Source organism: Dermacentor albipictus, chromosome 9 (genome assembly GCF_038994185.2).
Source record: "Dermacentor albipictus isolate Rhodes 1998 colony chromosome 9, USDA_Dalb.pri_finalv2, whole genome shotgun sequence".
Classification (NCBI taxonomy): Eukaryota; Metazoa; Arthropoda; class Arachnida; order Ixodida; family Ixodidae; genus Dermacentor; species Dermacentor albipictus.
The window spans coordinates 43,182,372-43,203,400 of NC_091829.1; the positions used below are offsets into that span (position 1 = coordinate 43,182,372).

Below are 21,029 nucleotides of genomic sequence, written 5' to 3' on the forward strand. Positions count from 1 at the left end.
AGTAATATAGCTCAAGGACCAGAAAAATGTTATCGGCCACAGAAAATCTTAAAGGCATCTGTATAATAAAATATTCACCGGTGTATTCTTATGCCTGTCAAATTGGTATTGCTGGCAAGAATGAATGAATGGATGAATTATTTTGCAGCACAGCGAAAGCAAACATTTTGGTCAGTACACCAGTTTCAATAAAATAGAGAGTTGGACCCCGGGAAAGGTTTTATTCTGCGACTCAGGGCGCCGATTCCGCGCGCGTTGTTGCTTTGCCAGTCAGCGTCATTTCCGGGTGGCACAGTGAACATATCGGGTAAACACAAACAATGAAGGGGACTTTGGGATTGTGGTCAGACACGGTGTCCTGAGACAGTTGAAACAGTTGTTTTTCTTTTTTTCGCGTAGATGCAAACACGCGGTATGACACAGACACATATATCAAGGGTGACAGACACTTTCTTATACCTGTGGTGCTCGCAAGAAATACACAAATTTTGTTAGTTTACACGATGAAAAAGTTTCTCCATGAAACCTGACAATCTGAACCGGTTTCGTAAGATTGCTTGCTGTACATCTTTCCATACGGCTGCACATTGAGGCCATCCAAGGCTGCTTATCACATCATAGTGGGCGTCATATGAGGACCAAGTTTCTCTGCTTACAGAGATATTAAAAAAGATAAAGGACTGCTAGCTGAAATTTTAGGGTACTGTCGATAGAAAGCAGCGGTACGAATGGAAGTACTTCGTTTTGGTGTTGGGGCGTTGGAGAAAGTGTTAGAATAAAGTCTAAAACATTAGTCTGATGAGCCACATCAACCATGCCCTTTATGACAAAGCACACGTTCCGCGTGGCACTTTCTTTCCTTTCGTCGCTGGCTTCATTGTTACAGTTCCCTTGATACGCACATACTGTCCTTACAGCCTACCGCACAAGCAGTTCCATATTTATCTACATGTTGAGCACGTTTAAAACTTACACACACATCCACACACATGTAATACTGTAGAGGTAGGTGATGCATGCAAACAAGATGCATTATTTTCAGTAGAGATGAGAACTGTCAGTCTATTATCATATTATGACATTTCTTTATGATGAATCGGTGTTGTGAAAAATATGATGAATAAGCACTAGCACGAAGACATGCGGTACCTTTGCGCTTTACAATTGATTTACAAGTGTAATCAAGTAGACTTGATCTACAAGTGTACTTGATTACCTTACACTTGATTTTTGAAATGAAGTAGCTCGCCGTGAAGCTTTATTTGGCTCGGTGCTTGAGCAAATGTTCCCGAGTGTCTTTGGAGCTTCGGTATGCAGAGCTAGACGTACAAATGGAATAACAGGATGAACCATTGTTTGTAGTTCAGAAAAGGCGATGTATAATGACATATTTCTCGCTGAAAAACATGTTTCCACATGTTATCATTTTGACTAAAAGGGCTGTTTCAAGTACCACGCGTATCTACACATAGGATTATAGTTGCAAATAATGCCGTAAAGTATGAGAGGCAGTCTTTGTGACAACCGACCGTTCTTGAGCGAAGTCGTCCTGATCTTTTCAATGATACATTTTGTTCAGGTAACAGACACGAAGCCTAAAGAATTGGCTTCCTTTTTAATTCGTTAGTAGGCCTGCTATACAGCTTCCGATTCGTGTGGCCCGCTAAAAGGATGGTTTAATAGGAGTATAGATAACTTGAGATGATCAAGTTATCGCCTCATTCAATATAATCCTTTCCAAACCCCCCCGATAAATTTTCTGCACAATAGTCGAATTTGAAGGCACCTTGCGGCACCCTTTCCAGCGCAATTGATAATTTATTTTGTTGTCCACTTTTTGTTTTTGTCACCCAGTACTCACAGGATAAAAGCCTGTTGAATTGCCTGGCCTCCCGTCCAATCAAGATCATTCAGAATGTGTATAGATTGAAAACGGTCAGTGTCGTAATTTGCAGTCAATCATCGTTTCTTTATGGACTGGCTGGCTCCAATTTCTCAAATACAACATCTGCGGCAAAAGAACGCTTGACTCTGTGAATATTGCTAATAAGCTGCTACTCTGTGCGCATAACACATTATGTCCACCACAAGGTAAAACTGCGCTGCCGCACGAATTGCCCTTTTATCTCCTTCGCTCCCGAAATAAAGGTTATCACGCCCACTAAGACGCGTGACGTAAAGAGAAGGTGAATGTCAAAAACTTTTCAGCGAATATCTTTGACTGCATTCAAACAATGTTTGTCATTGAACATTTACCATTATTCGAGGTGTGTGCGCTTGACCATCAACGCGCGAGCAACAACGGGGACGGAGTACAGCTCGCCAGGATGTGTAGACGCTCCGGTGGGAGAGTTCACCACGAACCATCAAGACTGAGAACAACAACCAACACAACTCGACATAATACTTTAAGACGAGATCTGCGCGCGCTGATTCACATGTTTTCTCTCTGTTCGGTGATGCACAGCCTGCACCACTGTGTGGGTTGTCACGGCCACAGTCTTGTAGGGGTGATGGGAGTAGGGAAGGAGGGACGTTGACTCGCATCAAGTTCATACACACCTTACCACAGCTGCGCCGGTCCGCACTCGTCAGTTGAGCAAGTAATCCTACGTGAAGCACAAGTCCGTTTGAGCACAGAAACATGCAGAAGTGAACGAATCGCGCTTGACGGTCGCTTGGTGCCTCAGGCTTGAGAAACTAAAAGCCTCGACTGTCCCAGTTCACACATGTCTTTCCTGCCCACGCAGAAGTCACGCAAGACCAGCATTTGTAACTACAGTCAGTCATGCAGCCGCGTCTTTTCTAGGCAACGTCCCATGAGTAGTAGGGCTGGCAACAGTAGATTCACAAGGACAGGGGTGGTGTCTTCTGTCGGAAGATAAGATAGCGATAAAAACAAGGCTCTCTAAACAAACGAGTCTTGTCGATAAGAATGAAAAAACACCAGAGGTAACACCTTATATACAGCGATGAGGTTTGTTTCCAGTGGGTGCAGAAATGCAGTCTTCCACTCGATGAATATCACTCCCTGACGAACAGTGCAACGTTTCCAGAAGCATGCGAAGTCTTGCAAAGCGTGTTTGCGGATGTTGCTCTTCCGAGATTCCAATCTCCATGGCGACGAGGCGTGGTGACTCACACCGGGTCATTTAGTGCAGTCCACACAAACAGAAGAAAAAAAAATGGGGGGGGGGTGGCGGAGGGTGACTGGCGCACCGATGTAACTGTGAAGTTTTCCCTTAAGGTGATGTGAATACACACAGGCATTTCAAAAACCTTGCTCCGCAGAAGCCGAAGAACAAAAATGGATTCTGCGGCAAACGCTAAGCAGCTGTGCTTTGGATGTCGTATTTCCGTGTCGAATGTTAGCTCATCTGAAAAATTCCGCCGATGCTATGTTCTAGCACTACGAAAAGTTTAGTTCACAGATCAGGGTTTTTTTCTTTCGGGCTTTGTTTACCAGTAGTAAGAAAAAATAAAGCACAAGTTTGCTCCCGGTCATCACTACCATCAAGAGTGATGCGATTCTCACACGATCTGAAGTAGCGTCCTGCGTTTTTCCGTAAGAAGTCGCTTAATTCAAGGTGAAGGTGTGATTCTTTCTGTAGACGCATTTGTCCAGACTATACAGAAGATCGGGTGCCAACGCCATAAAGACTTGTCTTCTATAGCAACGCTCACTTGCACATCTTCATGCCCGGAAAGCTCACAACGTCGATTGTCTTTGACGCGAGAGAGCCACAGCTATCCGTTTGTTTTGTTTTTCTCCTCTGACGTGACTAGTTCTTCAAAAGGAGTGACTCGAGGCAATTGTGCGCCTCCTCTACGTTCTGAGGTGCCGCCGTTTCTGTCGTTTTGTCTGTGAGTGATCTCGGTAACAGGGACACGAAAATGCAGAATGCAGCAGAATGCTTCCACGGTCACCTGAAGGGCGTCACTTCAGTCGATTTGTGCGCTACGTTGCGGACACGAGCTCTAGGTTAGTTCACGTGGCACTGTTGAGAAACGAACAGCGCTTTCTCCACTGCTTTCGCGCTGTTACGTTCCAAGGCACATCACCCCTCGTGCCTTTCCTTTCGGGTTTGCGTGGAGCGTCGATGGCACTCCTCGATTTCTTTTTTTTCCCCACCGCTCGTTATCCATTCCTGGCGGACAGAGCGATGGATCCGGGCACGGCCCCGCAGTTGCTCGTCCAGCGGATGCACCGGATGCCCGGCTGCGGGGGCTGGCGTCACGTGACGTACGTGGCCGAGCGTCCCATGCTCAGGCTGGTGGTCCTGGTGCGGCTCAGGCGCAGCGTGGTGCCCCGCTGCGGCGCCCCTCCCTGGCGCAGGCAGCCCAGCAGGGCGTCCCGGAAGGAGACCCGGAAGGAGCGCGACATGAAGCCATACACGAGCGGGTTCACGCAGCTGTTCAGGTACGACAGCAGGTGGAAGCAGGTGCGCAGCGGCTTCAGGTAGGAGTAGTTGAGCGCCGACACGCTGCCGAACGCCGTCAGCACGTTCAGGATCAAGATGGGGGCCCAGCAGAGGACGAACAGGGACACCACCAGGATCAGCATCTTGATCACCTGCGGAGGAGGAGCGGCATGCATGCATTTGGTTGCGATGGCTGGTCTTACGGGCGATTAAGGAAAAAAAAAGCATTCACGAATGTGTCAATCAATCATACACCGAATCAGGCACGTACCCAGGATTTTTTTTCGGGGGGGGCCCACCACCCTCCATCATCATCATCATCATCATCATCATCATCATCATCATCATCATCATCATCATCCTGTTTTATGTCCACTGCAGGCCGAAGGCCTCTCCCTGCGATTTCAATTACCCCTGTCCTGCCGCCAACCGATTCCAACTAGCACCCGCGAATTTCCTAATTTCATCGCACCATCTATAGTTTTCTGCCGTCTTCTACTGCGCTTCCCTTCTCTTGGCACCCATTCTGTAACCCTAATGGTCCAACGATGATCTAACGGGCGCATTACATGACCTGCCCGGCTACATTCTTTCCTCTTGATGCCAATTAGAATATCGTCTATACCCATTCGCTCTCTGATCCAAACCGCTCTCTTTGTCTCTCTTAACGTTATGCCTAGCAATCTTCGTTCGATCGCTCTTCGCGCGGTTCTTAACTTGATCTCAAGTCTCTGCCCCATATGTCAGCACTGGCAAAATGCACTGAGTGCACACCTTACTTTTCAATAATAATGGTAAGCTTCCAGTCAGGAGCTGGCAATGTCTGCCGTATGCGATCCAACCTATTTTTATTCTTCTGTGAATTTCCTTCTCATGACCAGGGTTCCTTGTGATTAATTGACCTAGGTAAACGAACTCCTTCACAGTCTCTAGTGGCCGACTGGCGATCCTGATGTCTTGTTCCTTTGCCCTACTATTTATCGTTATCTTAACCTTCTGCATATTAATATTCAACCCCACTCTTACACTCTCTCAGTAAAGGTCTCCAATCATTTGTTGTAACTCGTCTGCATTGTTGTTGAATATAACAATGTCATCGGCATACCGAAGGTTGCCGAGATATTTGCCGTCGATCTTTACTCCTAAGCCTTCCCAGTTTAATAGCTTGAATTCTACTAAGCACGCAGTGAACAGCTTTCGAGAAATTGTGTCTCCCTGTATGACCCCTTTCTCTAGAGGTATCTCCCTGCTTTTCTTGTGTAGAATTAAGGTAGCTGTAGAACCTCTGCAGATATTTTTACGCGAAGGACGAGTCATTAAGACGAGAAACTATTTACAGATTATATTAACAACGGTTGCAGCGCTGACCGGTTAGATTCACAGCGCGAGCCTAGTTCGTTCTTCCTCCTCTTTTCTGGAGTGATGGCGCCCATGCACGCGCCTCGTTCAAACAAACAAATACCACACGCATGTAGCAATATTTTCCAAGCTTTTTACGTGAGCGTTCTGTACTCCTTGATGACGTAGTGCGTCTATGACTGCTGGTATCTCTACTGAATCAAATGCCCTTTCGTAATCTCTATAAGCCACGTAGAGAGGCTTATTGTACTCTGCGGATTTCGCGATAACCTGAGTGATGACATGGATGTGATCCACAGTAGAGTATCTCTTCCTGAAGCCAGCCTGTTCCCTTGGTTGACAAAATTCAGTGTTGCCCTTATTCTATTGGAGATCATTTTGGTAACTATTTTATATAATACTGGGAGCAAGCTAATGGTCCTATAATTTTTCAATTCTTTAACGTCTCCTTTTTTGTGGATTAGTATAATGTCTGCATTCTTCCAGTTTTCTGGGACCCTTGCAGTCGATAGACAATTCGTATAAAGAGCCGCCTGTTTTCCAAGCATTATGTCTCCTCCATCTCTGATTAAATCGACTGTTGTTCCACCTTCTCCTCCCGCGCTCTTCATCGTTTCATTTCTTGCAGGGCCCTTCTGACCTCATCGCTAGTTATAGGAGAGCTTCTGTATCCTGTTCATTACTGTTTCTAAGGGAGGTATCGTGACTCCTCTGAGTACTGTATACAGGTCAGCTTAGAATTTTTCCGCTGCTTTTACTATATCTTCGAGATTGCTGATGACATTATCTTTTAGTGTATACAGCATGGTTTCTCCCAAGCCAGGTTGCTTTTTTACTGATTTCAGGCTGCGTTCATTTTTTACTGCTTCTTCAGTCTTTCTCATGTTATAGTTTCGAATATGAGTTACTTTCGCCTTGTTGATCAGTTTTGACAGTTCCGGGAATTGCGTAACGCTGTGCGGCCGGCAGTCCCACACAACCGCGTAGAGCGCAGGACTCTGCGATTCTAGATGTACTGCGCTCACCGCGAAAGGTTAGAAAAACACCCGCATAAGCACAGCAGAGAAGTGGCTACGTGAGGCGGTTCGACCGATAACTTTAGAAGCGTCATTCAAAGCAAGTAATTGTTCTCCACTTCCGGCACCGTTTTCTCTACTTTCTTTTTAAATAAAAGGATGTTGATCCATCAATATTCTCATAAGCAACGGTTAACTTTTTTATTATTCGCTTTTGCTTGCAGTTTGGTTGTTGCCTTGGCTCTCTCCCTTAGTAGATCGCTTAATTTCTCAACTCCTTGCGATTTTTGTTTCCAGTTTCCAATTTGGCACGAAAATTTCCTATAGTATTAGGGGAAAACAGACGAAGTCACGGGCGACAGTCATCTTGCTTATGGATTTAAGAGTCATTGAAGGGTTTCGTGATGGACGCACTTTAACATTATTTTATTTCCCACCTTATCTAACCCATATCACGTGTATATGGTTGCGGGCATCTGCCAGCCTCGCGGCGAGCTGTAACTCAAGGAAATTATGAAGCAAAGCGATAAGTTAAACGCAATTGGCGTTTTCTCCGGCAGCAACTCGTTCCACGAGAGTACAGACTAGCTCAGTAACAGCCGCATCCCTTTCCTGGTCCCACGATCAGCCTAAACAATGAAGGTTGAGCTAACAAAACCAACAGCTATGCGCGTGACGGTTGAATACATGGTGACAATTGAACGCATCGCGAGTTAATCGCACGGGTGCGGAATCTATGAGAAAACTGTCCTTCACATTACAAGAGATGCCGATAACAACCGCCATCTAAAAGGAGTGAAAAAGGCAGCGTAATGCCATCGAGTTAATCGCACGGGTGCGGAATCAATGAGAAAACTGTCCTTCACATTACAAGAGATGCCGATAACTACCGCCATCTAAAAGGAGTGAAAAGGGCAGCATAATGCTGAACGATTAATAGCTGCCAAGTCTCAACATTGACCTGGCGGGGCTTTAGGAATGTGTGAGGAGTGGTGGCGTGGGTGGGGAGGGGGGGGGGGGGGTATGCCATATAATTTCGGGGGGGGCCCGGGCCCCCCCGGGCCCCCCCCTGGGTACGTGCCTGCACCGAATGAAAGAAGGCTGTGGACGCAAGCACCACAGCACGGTGTGCGAGAGTTCCTGCCGGAGTAGCGTCACAAAGCGGATGTGTAGAACTATGCCTCGACCGGTTTTTTCCCTCCTTGTTGTCGGCCACCCGGCTTTCTAGTAAGTAGTATAACTGAAGGAAGCGATTGCTTGCTTGCTGCTCGTGCTTGGCTGCATTCACAGTGACAGCAAGTGAAGTGCCGAAATCGTTCCTCCGTGCGTGCTCTGAATAATAAGCAAGTACCTTCTGCGGAGATCCGCAGGGCACAGGGCATTTGTTTTTTTCGTTCGCTTATTATTTTATGTTTAGCCGTGCGCACAGCTCAGGCGCTGCTGTATTCATATGCACGTGGCTTGAGCGACGAAACCTCTGTAACAAGGATAATCGGTCGCTTTATTTCGATGGACTTACTCAAGGCTACACGCAATATTACCTCCATGCATGCTGCTTTGAGAAGAAACCTAGCAGGCAGCGTCGACACACTGCAATTTTTTTATTGTGTCACCTCCTGTCTTTCGTATAGATAACGTTTTCTATGACTATTACTCGCTTATTGCACTGGGCCTCGCGTTTTGTTATTTCCTCCGAGTCTATGCATAGAGGACATAACCTTGTAGGCATTAGTAAACAACCGTTGTTAACCTTCCATTACGGCAGCCGTTTGACATATCGTGAGGCAGTCGCAAATGCAGCCTTAATATCACGTTTAATCTGCATGAAATTCATCGCTTTGAATGTAGGCAGCGCGTATATCCTAATGCCTCCCCCCTCCTCTTCCCTCCCCGCCTTCTCTCCCTTTTGTGCTAGCTATATACTCTGAAATTATTTTTTTTTTCGTCGACACTTCCGTTTCTTGCTTCCATTTGGCCATAAGTGCCAGACATCTATCTTCATGTTTGTAGAAGGCACTGCCTATATCTGGTCCGGAGAGTTAATAGACATTGTATAAATAATTCGTGAGCCACTATGCAAAGGAACCAATAAGTCGGTCACAGGACCCAGTTCTCCTTCAGAGGCGTAGCAAGACCCCGGTGGCTCTCTCCATTGATGGTGGTCGAATCCACAGCCCCCCATAACTTGCTGCTTGTGTGTCCCAGTTGTAGCTGGGAGTCACTTTAACGAACGCCTGCTCTCGGCATCGGAATGATGTACAGCCCCTTGTGAAACTTTTGTGAATATGGACCATAGTAAATATATATCCTCAGCTTTTGATGGCGAGAGGGAGACATTGCTTGCTGCTTCACTGCCGGACGATGGAGCGCTCTCTCAAAAACTTTCTGGATAAAACATAAAGCCTAAATGCTCACAGAACCACATCACTACATTCTGACAAGCCAAATTATAAAGCTTTCACCAGCTTGCGTTCTCTACCTGTTTGACGGTGTCTTCGTCAGCTCTCGACGGCTTGCCCAGAAACCTCTTGTCACCGTTGACGCTGAAGCCCTGCTTGCCCGGAGCCTTCTCCAGCATCTCTGTACAAGCACTGCGGAATGATACAGCAACGCACACACTATATGCTAAGAGGCTGCAAACACTGACCGCGTAACGAAGGCACTCACGAGGCAGGTACACGGCTCAGGCTTTTTGTTGCATTAATCGATGATGGCTGAGAGTATAGAATACAGCGGTTGTTGCGTGAATATGATAGCAAAGTAGACAATGATCTGCAGAGTAAATCTCTCGCTCGATCCCGCTCAGATTTCGCAGTCGGGGAACGTTTTGCTACGCATGCAACTTAAGGCCGCGTTTTCGGGCACGGGATGCGCATTTGCCTAAAGTAATTCAGATTCAGAGACAATAATTCAGAGACAAAACAAGGGGCACGTCCGCAGAAACGTAATGATGGCATCATTTCTCAGTGTAACGTCGAAAGAAGGCATGCGCCCCAGTTTCAGTTTATTGGCGATTCCACCATTCCTGTTGCTGCGAATTCATTCCTCTCTGAATTACTGCCCATGAGTCGTATTTCCGATTCATTTCGATGGAACTGGGCAAGTAATGCAGCCAAACCTATTCGACTGAGCACACCGATAAATGCCACCTATTCACGGAATTTTAACGCTAACGGGTAAACGATCTAGCGAAAAAAAAACTCTGTGCATGGATGCTTTTATTTACGGAACTTTCAGTAGGTGCTCTCGGAAATAAGATTTAATGTGTTATCGGTGGGAATGACACAACTAGTGGTTTCCTCTATGATATATAAGCAATTGAAATTCAGCTCTGTAGGGCCGTAGTAGTGGAATTATTTTAAATTGCCCCAGTCAAGCTGTAAAATATTATTTTGCTGTATCGATAAGCATTTGATGTCTGGTATCGTTACATTGGTATTCTTACACGATAGCTGCAGTAGAAAAGTATCGAACACCCACTTGTGCCAAGACAATTTAGTTTACGAGTAATTGGACAGTTTTATTTTTCTCGGTGGTATGCCCCATTAGCTTTACGGTCTTTAAGAACAAGCCACTTATGCTGCTTTTATCTGCCTCAAAGCAACGCTCGAATGAAAACGTAAAGTTGGATTTGCTGAGGAGGATGAAACCAAGGGTGCTGATAAAAGTTTCACAAAAGTAAATTATGTCTCTCATTTCCCTCTATTTCATCGAACAACTCGCTTAACGTTTCCATAACACATACAAGCTATCATTACGGTCACGCTGAAACAGTTACGGTAACTGCGGATAGTGAATAGCACAGCTCACAGATGAGTGCTCTAAAAGACAGTACGACACCTATAGATTAGCAGAGCAACGCACTTTCTTTCTTCTCCCTGCATCGTGTCGTCTTGTAGCCCTGCTTTTGTTACGATACCGAGCAAAATAGCCCGCCAGTCAGTTTTGGCAACACATTACGCACCTTAAACATAATGTACTCCACCTCAGACGCTTTATACACAGTGTATCTCCTTCAAATCGTGACCTCAAGAGACACCATTTGCGCTTATATCTGAGTACTTCTTGTTCCACCAAAGCCGAACCCTTCGGTAATCATGAGTTCCACAGTCGTAGTGCTTCTTTAACAGGCATTGTATACTTACGAGCCAGAGGTGAGATGCGCTCTCTCGCGCACCACCATCCATAGCTGGGCGCAGATCTTGGCGTACGCGTATCCCATGACCAGGGTCGGTATGCACAGCACCAGAATGAGCATGTAGATCTCGAATGAACGCCACGCACCGGGGCTGGCCTCGTCCCGCATGCACCAGTAGGCTCGCCGCCGCAGGCCCATCTCCACGTGAACCTACAGACCGTGGACAAGTCAGAGAGAGTGCCATTATGAGGCCCTTACACGGCGGCTTTCATCAAGAAGTGTGTATTCTCTCCTTGATAAGACATCCAGAAAACTCCGTCTTCTGGATGTTTTACTGCCTCCCTGCATGCAGAAAACACTGCCTCACTGTATCCAGAAGACTCCGTCTTTTGGATGCAGTAAAACATCTGTGTTGCTCAAGCATTGACGTCAACAACGGAATGACAGATAGGAACCGAATTTCCGATTTACGCCCCCCCCCCCTCCTCCCAAGCTCTGCTTCGCATCGCACCCTGCTTCGAGAAAAGCAGAGTTGTTAGCTGCAGGCGGACCTATAGCTTTGCAACAGCTAGATCCACCTGTTAATTGACGCCGGCCTATCAAGTCCAATAGAGAATGAGCCTGTGAACACTGCACTGCGTCAGATAACGTATAGTGCGGCAAGCACTGGGTGCTGGAGCACTTGCAAGTGAGGCCACCAGCGATGTTCTTTCGAAAAAAGTTGTTCGTTCCTGGAGCTTCTAGGTGCTCTTTTCCAAGATCTCCCGACTGACGTAATATTTTCTTTTATTATTATCATTACAAGTTTTGCACGGAGGCGCTCTCCGCTTTCATCTCTGCAAACGTTCTTCACCGGGACTGGCGCAGCATAATGACACATGTCATAGTCTCCAGTGGTACTGTTTCATATTTTTTTTTCTATTTTGTTTAATACGCGTAAAAACATAGTACCCTGTACCCTTCAAACGTAAAAAATACACAAGCAAGCAAAGAAACTATATGGTATTGCACGTTGGATGACGTCCGAGCATTTCTTGTCATTATTAATGCGTTGAAAGTTTGAGGTATTGGATCGGCAGGACGAACGGCAAACAGCTATGTTTGCAGAGTCAAATTAAAACGCATGCTTCACGAGCACTTCAAACGACCTTAGAAACCATAGGCCATTGAAACCAGTAGCCATTAAAAGCCGACCCAAAATCTCGGCTGGCTTCATCATGGGCCCATTTAATGCAGATAATGAAACTTTGGGATTACAAAGTCCGTCAGTATGGGACCAAACCTCACACGCAACAGCTGTATAAGGCCCTGCAGAACTTAGTTTCGATAAAGAAAAAGCTCATTACGAGTGACATGGAAGTTTCTAATTAACGCAAACTTCTTTCTTTTCCGCGGAACTAGTGCTATAGAGGACTTCAACTGCTGCGGACCTGAGCGGGAGTCTTACAATGACAGCATCATGCGATTCGCTCCTCGAGCAGTTCAATACGCGGCTCGTCATAGATTTCCTGTATTTTTATTTGTCTTTATCCGCGATGAAGTTGCACACTTCGGCGTGGCCTTTCGCCGCGTGATTTCACTGTCAGCACCAATACCTGGTAATAATTCTGCGATCAGTAAGCACAGCGTTTGTATCACGAAGGCCCTGGTGACATGCTACGGCGAGATGTCTCAGCACTCCAAAGGTAAAAAAAAATTGTCGCTTTCGCATGAATTTTAAAGCCTGCCGTGATAACAATAGAAAATTCGTTATGGCGTACATGACTACGATATATATCTTTCACAGTGTGTGCGTGCACTAAGACATCTTCTGAGTGATATTAAGGTGTGGGTTCCTATACTGCGTTTACCTGTATCTTGTTGATTAACTTCTTGCCGATCGCATCTCACATGTGCGCCCCTCTCGATATTGTTTGGTCTGAACATTGTCTTAAAGCGAAATGTAACAAACGCAACTACGGAAGCTGCGTAGAGTGTCCCTGTTGAAGCACGCTCAACTCCGCTGTTGGGAAACGTGCTCATGGGCAGTTTTCACTTTTTTTTATACCAGTGTCGAAAAGGCTTCTTAACTATGAGATTCCTAACATTTATTTGGTATTAGTACTAAATGGGAACATTTTGAAGAGCACATGACAACGACTAGCAAAGTGCTGAATAGAACAGACTTGGATTTGATCGAGCGAAAGGAGACAATTCTCCTTGGTCAAATTATCATTCGCACTAGATCGCGATCATAAAACTATGTTAAAATAATATGAGCGAGCTGACATGTTAGATAGGGATTAGACATCTGTTCTAGCTCCAGGTACTTCCAGGTATGTTTGTGGGATATTCGAAGAGGGTGAACTCAATCTGTGCCTACGTAACGCAAGTCAGTGTTATCCGAATAAACTAACACACTCCCTGATGAAAAATAAAGATGAAATGCTAAAAGGAGAAAGCATTGTCGTATGTCGCCTTCTCAAGGAATTTTTTTGTAAATTTTCAAAACCAGAACCACATCGGCACATCAAACGACAAGAGTGTTCTAGAGTATGTGCCTGGCTTATTGAATAAGAGTTATTCGTAATGCCCTGAAATACACATATCTTTCCTACAACGTGACAGATCGCTTCAGTAGCTTTCGTAGGCTCGTTTTAAGCCTAGGCTTGCAACGTTCAAATAAAGAATCCGAGCAGTTTCTTTTGATAAAGGCCATTTGCTCAGGCGTTATCTAGCAAACAGAACGCCGCAGCGCGAAGGTTCTGTGGTGGAATTTTTCAATTAGGCGTACACTCTGATAAGCCCTTTCCGATTATTTAAACATCGCCGAAAGGAATACTTTCTTGTGCACTTGTGAATTGTCTGTCTGAAGAAGAAACATTAAGGAACTTCAAATCGAACATTTGTGCGTTCCATTAGCGCAACACTGTAAAAGTTAATGAACATAAAAAATGTGAACAGAGATAGGCATCAGAATTGAGATGAGTGCTGCTATTGATTGCACGAAGACTTGTAAAGAATAGAGGAAAAAATGAAACATACACGATCAGAGATGTCTCTTGGTCTGGTGAGTGACAGAGCAGTTTTCATTACTTTTGAAATGAATATATCCACGAACGGGAATGCGAAGTGGGAAGGGTTGGAGTAAGTTGAGAGCTTTCAGTATCGATGTTCAGACACGTACGTTTTGCAATCACAGGGAAGCGATGTTTATTGGCACAAAACTCTTTCAACACAAACAGGTTACACAAATGATAACATTATTTCATATGCTCGTTTCCTCGAATAATTTCCGTGAGAGGCAGGTATCCCAAGAATTTCCTTTACATGATTCGGAGGAATAATAACGTAAGTTACCTCTCAGACAGAGTGATTATTCGTCAGTAAAGAATACGCTTCGCCTCTACCCCGGAAGTACTGCAGATAAACTTGCTTAAAAAAAATTAAATTAAATTATGGGATTTTACGTGCCAAAACCACTTTCTGATTATGAGGCACGCCGTAGTGGACGACTCCGGAAATTTTGACCACCTGGGGTTCTTTAACGTGCACCTAAATCTAAGTACACGGGTGTTTTCGCATTCCACCCCCACCGAAATGCGGCCGCCGTGGCCGGGATTCGATCCCGCGACCTCGTGCTCAGCAGCCTAACACCATACCCACTCAGCAACCACGGCGGGTAAACTTGCTTCAAGGTGGCGTTGTTTGCTGTTTTGTGCTAATGCCTTTGATGCGGCAATGGTCGTTGCTCCTCGCAGGTTACGATAATGTTATTTTCATATGCAGGATGCCCGACTAACATTCGCCAAGTTTCAAAGCATGCTGAAACCTTGAGTAGAAAGGGGACCTATTGTGCGTTGTTCGCAGCCAATCGAATAAACCTGCAAGGCCTTGTTTCTTCCCGTTAACCAAAATTATTGGAGATCCCCTAACTTGTAACAAACGATAGATAGATAGATAGATAGATAGATAGATAGATAGATAGATAGATAGATAGATAGATAGATAGATAGATAGATAGATAGATAGATAGATAGATAGATAGATAGATAGATAGATAGATAGATAGATAGATAGATAGATAGATAGATAGATAGATAGATAGATAGATAGATAGATAGATAGATAGATAGATAGATAGATAGATAGATAGATAGATAGATAGATAGATAGATAGATAGATAGATAGATAGATAGATAGATAGATAGATAGATAGATAGATAGATAGATAGGAAAGGGGAAAGGCAGGGAGGTTAACCAGAGAAAAAGATCCCGTTTGCTACCCTACGCTGGGGAGAGAGGGGAGGGGGAGGTAAAGTGGTAACAAAGTAGAGATAAGGAAAGAAAGGAGCGTAGTAACAAACGAAAGTCTGCAGAAGGTTATGACAACATATTTGGATGTATACGATCCAGTAGTTTACGGTGCGCGATTTTCCGTGCACATAAAATAGAGCCCACCGCAACAGTGACCGTCTCGTGAACCAGCTCCGGTTCTTCAATTCTGCCACACTTACCTGCACGAAGATGATGGGCAGAGCGGTGAGGAACGCCGCCAACCAGATGAAGATGATCACTCGCCTGGCTTGGCTGAAGGTGCAAAGGTAGCGAGAGCGTACGGGGTGGATCACCGCGTAGTACCTGCGTAGACGTTTTCAATTCGCTTAATTAAATTTCTGCGACAGCAATTATGCGGACACTTCGAGCGAAATTTCGTCGTAGGCGTCGCCGGGGGGCCCCGCATATATTTGGGTATATTTATGGCGTCTGCTCATGCAATTCGTATTTGCGGGTTACGTTGCTACGTTGTTCAATCACTAAAGTTGCTCATACCGGGTTTTAACGTCCTTTACAAAACTGTTCCTCAGGATTTTGACGACGGCAGCCCATAAACGATTTCACGAAACTCACAGCGCATGCCTTTCACCTTAAATCTTCTCAGTCTGGCAAATATGAGAAGTGCAAGGCAATATCACTGCTCAAACCTGAAAGCGCTGTAACTTTACTGGCACGGCTTTTTACGGCCAGCGTAAAGGCGCCTGCGCCATGTCATTACAGGCGCGACACGGCGTATTAAAGCGTTTAGTCTGAAAATAAAAAATAAATTGTGCATCCGCGTTGGTCGCGTTCGTGTTGGTCGGGCCCGCGTATGGTTAGAACACCGTCCTAGAACTTCAATCGCTTCGCTAAACTTTGCTTTCGCAGTCATTGCTCCGAGCTTGTCTCGTCCAATGCCATTAGATAAGATGCTTGGCGAAGTTAAAGTTGAGGCAATCGCTCACTTGTGATGCTGACAGGCTTCAATATATATATATATATATATATATATATATATATATATATATATATATATATATATATATATATATATATATATATATATATATATATATATATATATATATATATATATATATATATATATATATATATATATATATATATATATATATATATATATATATAAACTGTATTGACTGGCACAATTTCATTGACATAGTACGCGAAATAAATTGCTCACATCACCTCTACTGATGTTGCGTAACGGAAAAATGAGAAAGTTGATCCTCGGGCTTTTATTCTCTGTGGCTAGCAGGTATTCTTGCTCTGTTACTTCAATTCGATTTTCGTGTCTGTGTTCCCAATCATTGTCTTATGTGAGCCTAATGTGTCAAAACCAGTCAGATTATCGGGATACGAAGCTGTTATATCCGCAACGACTAATGGATGCAGCAAAGTCATCGTTTTTATTCGTCGAGAACTGACCTATGTTCGCCAGCCGATTCCGCCTCATGACAAAAATCAATACGTTTGCCTAACCATTAAAAAGGGCAAACTCATGTTTACACTTGTAGGCGTTTATATATCGCCTTCAAGTATCTTTGATCCCAAACGATTAACGAACATCTTGTCTGTGTGCCCTGCCCCATATGTCATCATCGGAGATTTTAATGCGCACCATATAGCATGGGGAAGCGCAAAAACAAATGCAAGAGGGCAAAGACTTGCAAACTTCGCCTGTAACCACGGCCTTTCACTCCTGAATGACGGCAGCCCAACGTTTATACGAGGCGTGAATTATGGCAGCTGTCTTGACCTAGCTTTCGTCTCCAGCACTTTCACAAGATATGTTAAATGGTTTTCGGATATCGAGACACACGGGAGTGATCATATTCCCACATACCTTGTCATCAAAGGAATGTCCAGTCCCACCCCACGGAACACCATTCGATTAATTGATTGGACCACTTTTACTTACACCATGGAGGATGCTTGTCGAGAGGGCTTGTCCTCTGGATTAGAGGAAGCAATCAAGTCTGCAATGCTACACGCCGCGCGCACGGTCACGGTTTCGTCGAAGCACACGGAATTGAATACAGAGTTGGAGCGACTTCGTGCGCTACGTCGTCGTGCGGAGCGGCGTTACCGGCGTACAAAATCCATCGAAGACCTTAGGACAGCCAGACGACTACAAAAGAAACTTCAACGTCGCATGGATAGATTGGCATCTCGACGTCGGGCAAGTTTTTTCCAGTCACTAGACCCCCGAAACCCACTTTCCCACATCTGGAGAACCATACGTGGTCTACGTTCCTTCCCTGAACAACGCTTCCCATTCAAGGCGCTGGCGCTCTTCCAGGGGCGGCCAGAGGCTGATGTTGCAGAAGACTTTTGTGCAAGGATCGCTGGCCAAGCAACCGGTCCAGGCTTTCAAGCCCCCAGTCGCATCCCTGTTTCACGTGACGGCCGCATGGATCTTCCTTTCATAATGGAGGAATTAGAAGCGGCTCTTGCTCTATGCAGGCGTTCTTCATCCGCGGGACCAGATGGAATATCCTACCGCGCCTTGAACAATTTGAGTGATGGCGCACGGAGAGAACTGTTACATCTCTACAACTTATCTTGGCAGGATGGCATGGTTCCCGAAGAATGGAAGATAAGCCACTTGGTCCCTCTCCTGAAGCAAGGCATGTCCCCACTTGAAACCACCTCATACCGCCCAATAGCGCTGGCCAGCTGTGCGGGAAAGATAATGGAAAAAATGATCCTTGCCCGCTTGGAGTGGTACCTGGAGCACTACAACATGTTACCGAATTGCATGGCTGGTTTTCGTCGAGATCGCTCTTTCATAGACAGTGTTGTTGATCTCGCTACGTGCGTCCAGCTTCAAAAGTCATGCAAGAGATTATCTGCAGCTCTGTTCTTGGATGTCAAAGGGGCATACGATAACGTAGCTCACGAGGCTATCCTCGATGCTCTTGAGATGGTTGGCCTAGGTGGTCGAGTTTTCCAATGGATCTCTCATTACCTTTTTATGAGATCGTTCTTTGTCTGTACCGGTGATGGTAAAACCGCAATACACTACACGTACCGAGGTGTACCTCAAGGCGGTGTACTAAGCCCTACCCAATTCAACCTCACACTCATTGGTCTCGTTGATCATCTGCCAGCAGCGATCAAGTTATCAATGTACGCCGACGACATATGTATATGGACCTCAGGTGTGACACGTCCTCAGATACGTGCAAGACTTCAAAAAGCTGCTACTCTAACAGCTATATACCTCCGCAACCAAGGTCTTGAAATCTCGTCAGACAAATGTGCACCGATGGCGTTCACCCGCAAACCAATGACACCCTACGCCATATCAATAAATGGCCAGATAATTTCTTATGAGAAGACTCACAAATTTCTTGGCATAATCATTGATAGAGATCTCTCATGGAGCCCGCACGTGACCTACTTGAAAAAGCGTCTGACAGCAATCTCCCAACTTTTCAAGTTTCTGGGAGGAAAGACTTGGGGAATGTCAGTGCATGCAATGTTCGAATTGTACAGGGCTCTTTTTCTGGGCTTCTTGAGATACAGTTTGCCCGTACTGCCCAACACCTGCCAGACAAATCTTCGTGCTCTGCAGGCTATTCAAGCTCGGGCTCTCAGGGTTTGTCTTGGTTTGCCAAAATGCACATCGACAGCAGCGACTATTGCGATTGCTCAGGACCAACCTATCCAAACACACATTGTGGTAGAAGTGTTGAGAGTGCACATTAGGCACGTTGCCCATGCCTGTTCCCACCATCTGGCAACACTACCATCAGAAAGGCCGCAGGCAGCTTTTTGTAATACGATTTCGGAGTATTACCCCTGCCTCCCTTCAGGCTTCACCACCGCAACTAAGCCATCGAGTCCTCCATGGTGTTTGGCTCAACCCGCAGTTCACCTCACCATATCAGGAATCAGGAAAAAATCTGAGCTGTCATCACTTGCTCTTAAACAACTAACTTTGCTTCTTTTTGCACGAGAGGTACGCCGAACACGTACCTATTTATACTGATGGATCGGCAACTCTCCAGTGTTCCTCTGGAGCCGTGGTCTTCCCAGCGAAAGCCGCCACCATCAGTTTCAAGGCATGTCACCCAACGACACCGATGCAACGACACCGATGAACTTGCAGCCCTTCGCGCTGCACTTCATCTCGTCAACCAAGAACAACCTCGAAGATGGCAATATTCAGTGACTCGAAGGCTGCACTGCAATCTTTGCTATCGGCCCTGCAGCGCGGACCACACGAACAACTGGTGTTTGAGATTAGAGAACTAACTGAGACCTTAACTGAGAAAGGACACCACGTGACATTTCAGTGGCTTCCAAGTCACTGCGGAGTCATAGGGAACGAACACGCTGATAACTCTGCTCGGTCGGCTCTTCAAGCGGACGAAGAGGAGCCGATACCGTTATCAAGGACAGATGCCACTCGAAAACTTCGAATGATCAGCCGTCACATCACGTTATCCTTGTGGAACGCTGGAACTTTTCACGACTGCCGACTCCACAATCTTGACTCCTCCCTACGCCTTTGTATTCCAGCTGGACTCTGTCGTCGCGAAGCTACCCTGCTTTGTCGACTATGGCTAGGGGTGGCTTTCACCAAGTCTTTCGCTTACCGAATTGGATGGGCCGACGACACCTCGTGTGAGGACTGTGGTAACGAGGAGACTTTTCAACACCTTCTTTGTGACTGTCCTCGATATAATTTACAGAGACAATCACTCGCAACTGCGATAGCGCGCTTTGACCAAAGACCTCTCACAGAGGAACTTATTTTAAGATACCGCCATCATAAGCCATCGCAGCAGAGGGCGACGAGGGCACTGTTGTGGTTTTTGAGGACGACAGAACTGGACAGGTGGCTGTAGCCTGAACAGATGTTGATAGTGCTGCAAGTGTCAGTGTGCTGTGCGATGACAGTGTTCGGTGACAGTGACCGATTGTGATTGTGTGTCTATGCTCCTTCCTTTCCTTATCTACACTTTGTTACCACTTTACCTCCCCCTCCGCTCTCTCCCCAGCGTAGGGTAGCCAACCGGATTTTTTTCTCTGGTTAACCTCCCTGCTTTTCGCCTTTCCCCCCTCTCTCTCTCTCTCTCGTGTCTGTGTCTGTTTTCAAGTGATGTGTCAATCTGTCTTATTAAACCAGTTCTGTGATAGTCAATTTGCTGGCCTTTTTTTGTGCGCCTTGTGACGATGTTGCTTTGAACACTTCAGAGTTGAAATAGGCGGTATCGTCTTCGGCAGCTGTAGAATCCCGATTTGTGCTTCAGCAGCAGTAGCAACTTCTCTCTTTATCTGACATGTGTGTTTCAGTGCGAAGCGTATTGTCGTAGAATGTTCCATATATGGGAATTGCACACTAGGTTCGTTTTACTTTGACATAAATTCCCTATTCCCTGCCGCCATACTTACTTTTCGGTGTCTCTATCTTTTTACCATAGTCATATACGTTCGGCTCTCTGAATTTTCACAAAATGCTCAAGGGCTGCCCTCGACATATCTTATGTGCAGCATGGTGAACATATCGTTCGGTTTCATCGATTCGGGCAGAATAACGAATGAACTTTTCCAAAACTTTCAAAGAATTACCATCGGCGAAGAACAAGCAATAATGACCAGACTATTCTGGTTAATCGAAGTAGTCTAAACGACAATAGTCGCTAAAATATTTCGTCAAACGTACAGTCGTTAAATAATTGTCGTTCAAGCACCTTCCGCAAGGTTACTAGCTGAGCCTGAAACCAACATGCCTGTCAGCCGCCATGAGGACAGTCGCTCACTTA

The 21,029-nt window shown here is 45.6% G+C and overlaps 1 protein-coding gene across 1 annotated transcript in view; it reads right to left on the bottom strand.

The window, feature by feature from the left end:
* Positions 1 to 206: 206 nt before the first annotated feature.
* Positions 207 to 21,029, bottom strand: part of LOC139049737 (QRFP-like peptide receptor) — a 117,750-nt gene continuing 96,927 nt past the window's right edge. The window contains exons 3-6 of the mRNA XM_070525532.1: positions 15,432 to 15,555; positions 10,942 to 11,144; positions 9,276 to 9,387; positions 207 to 4,573 (exon numbers count right to left, since the gene is read on the bottom strand). Of these exons, the coding sequence (XP_070381633.1) occupies positions 4,235 to 4,573; positions 9,276 to 9,387; positions 10,942 to 11,144; positions 15,432 to 15,555 (778 nt within the window). The 3' untranslated portion in view covers positions 207 to 4,234. The remainder of the gene's footprint in view (positions 4,574 to 9,275; positions 9,388 to 10,941; positions 11,145 to 15,431; positions 15,556 to 21,029) is intronic.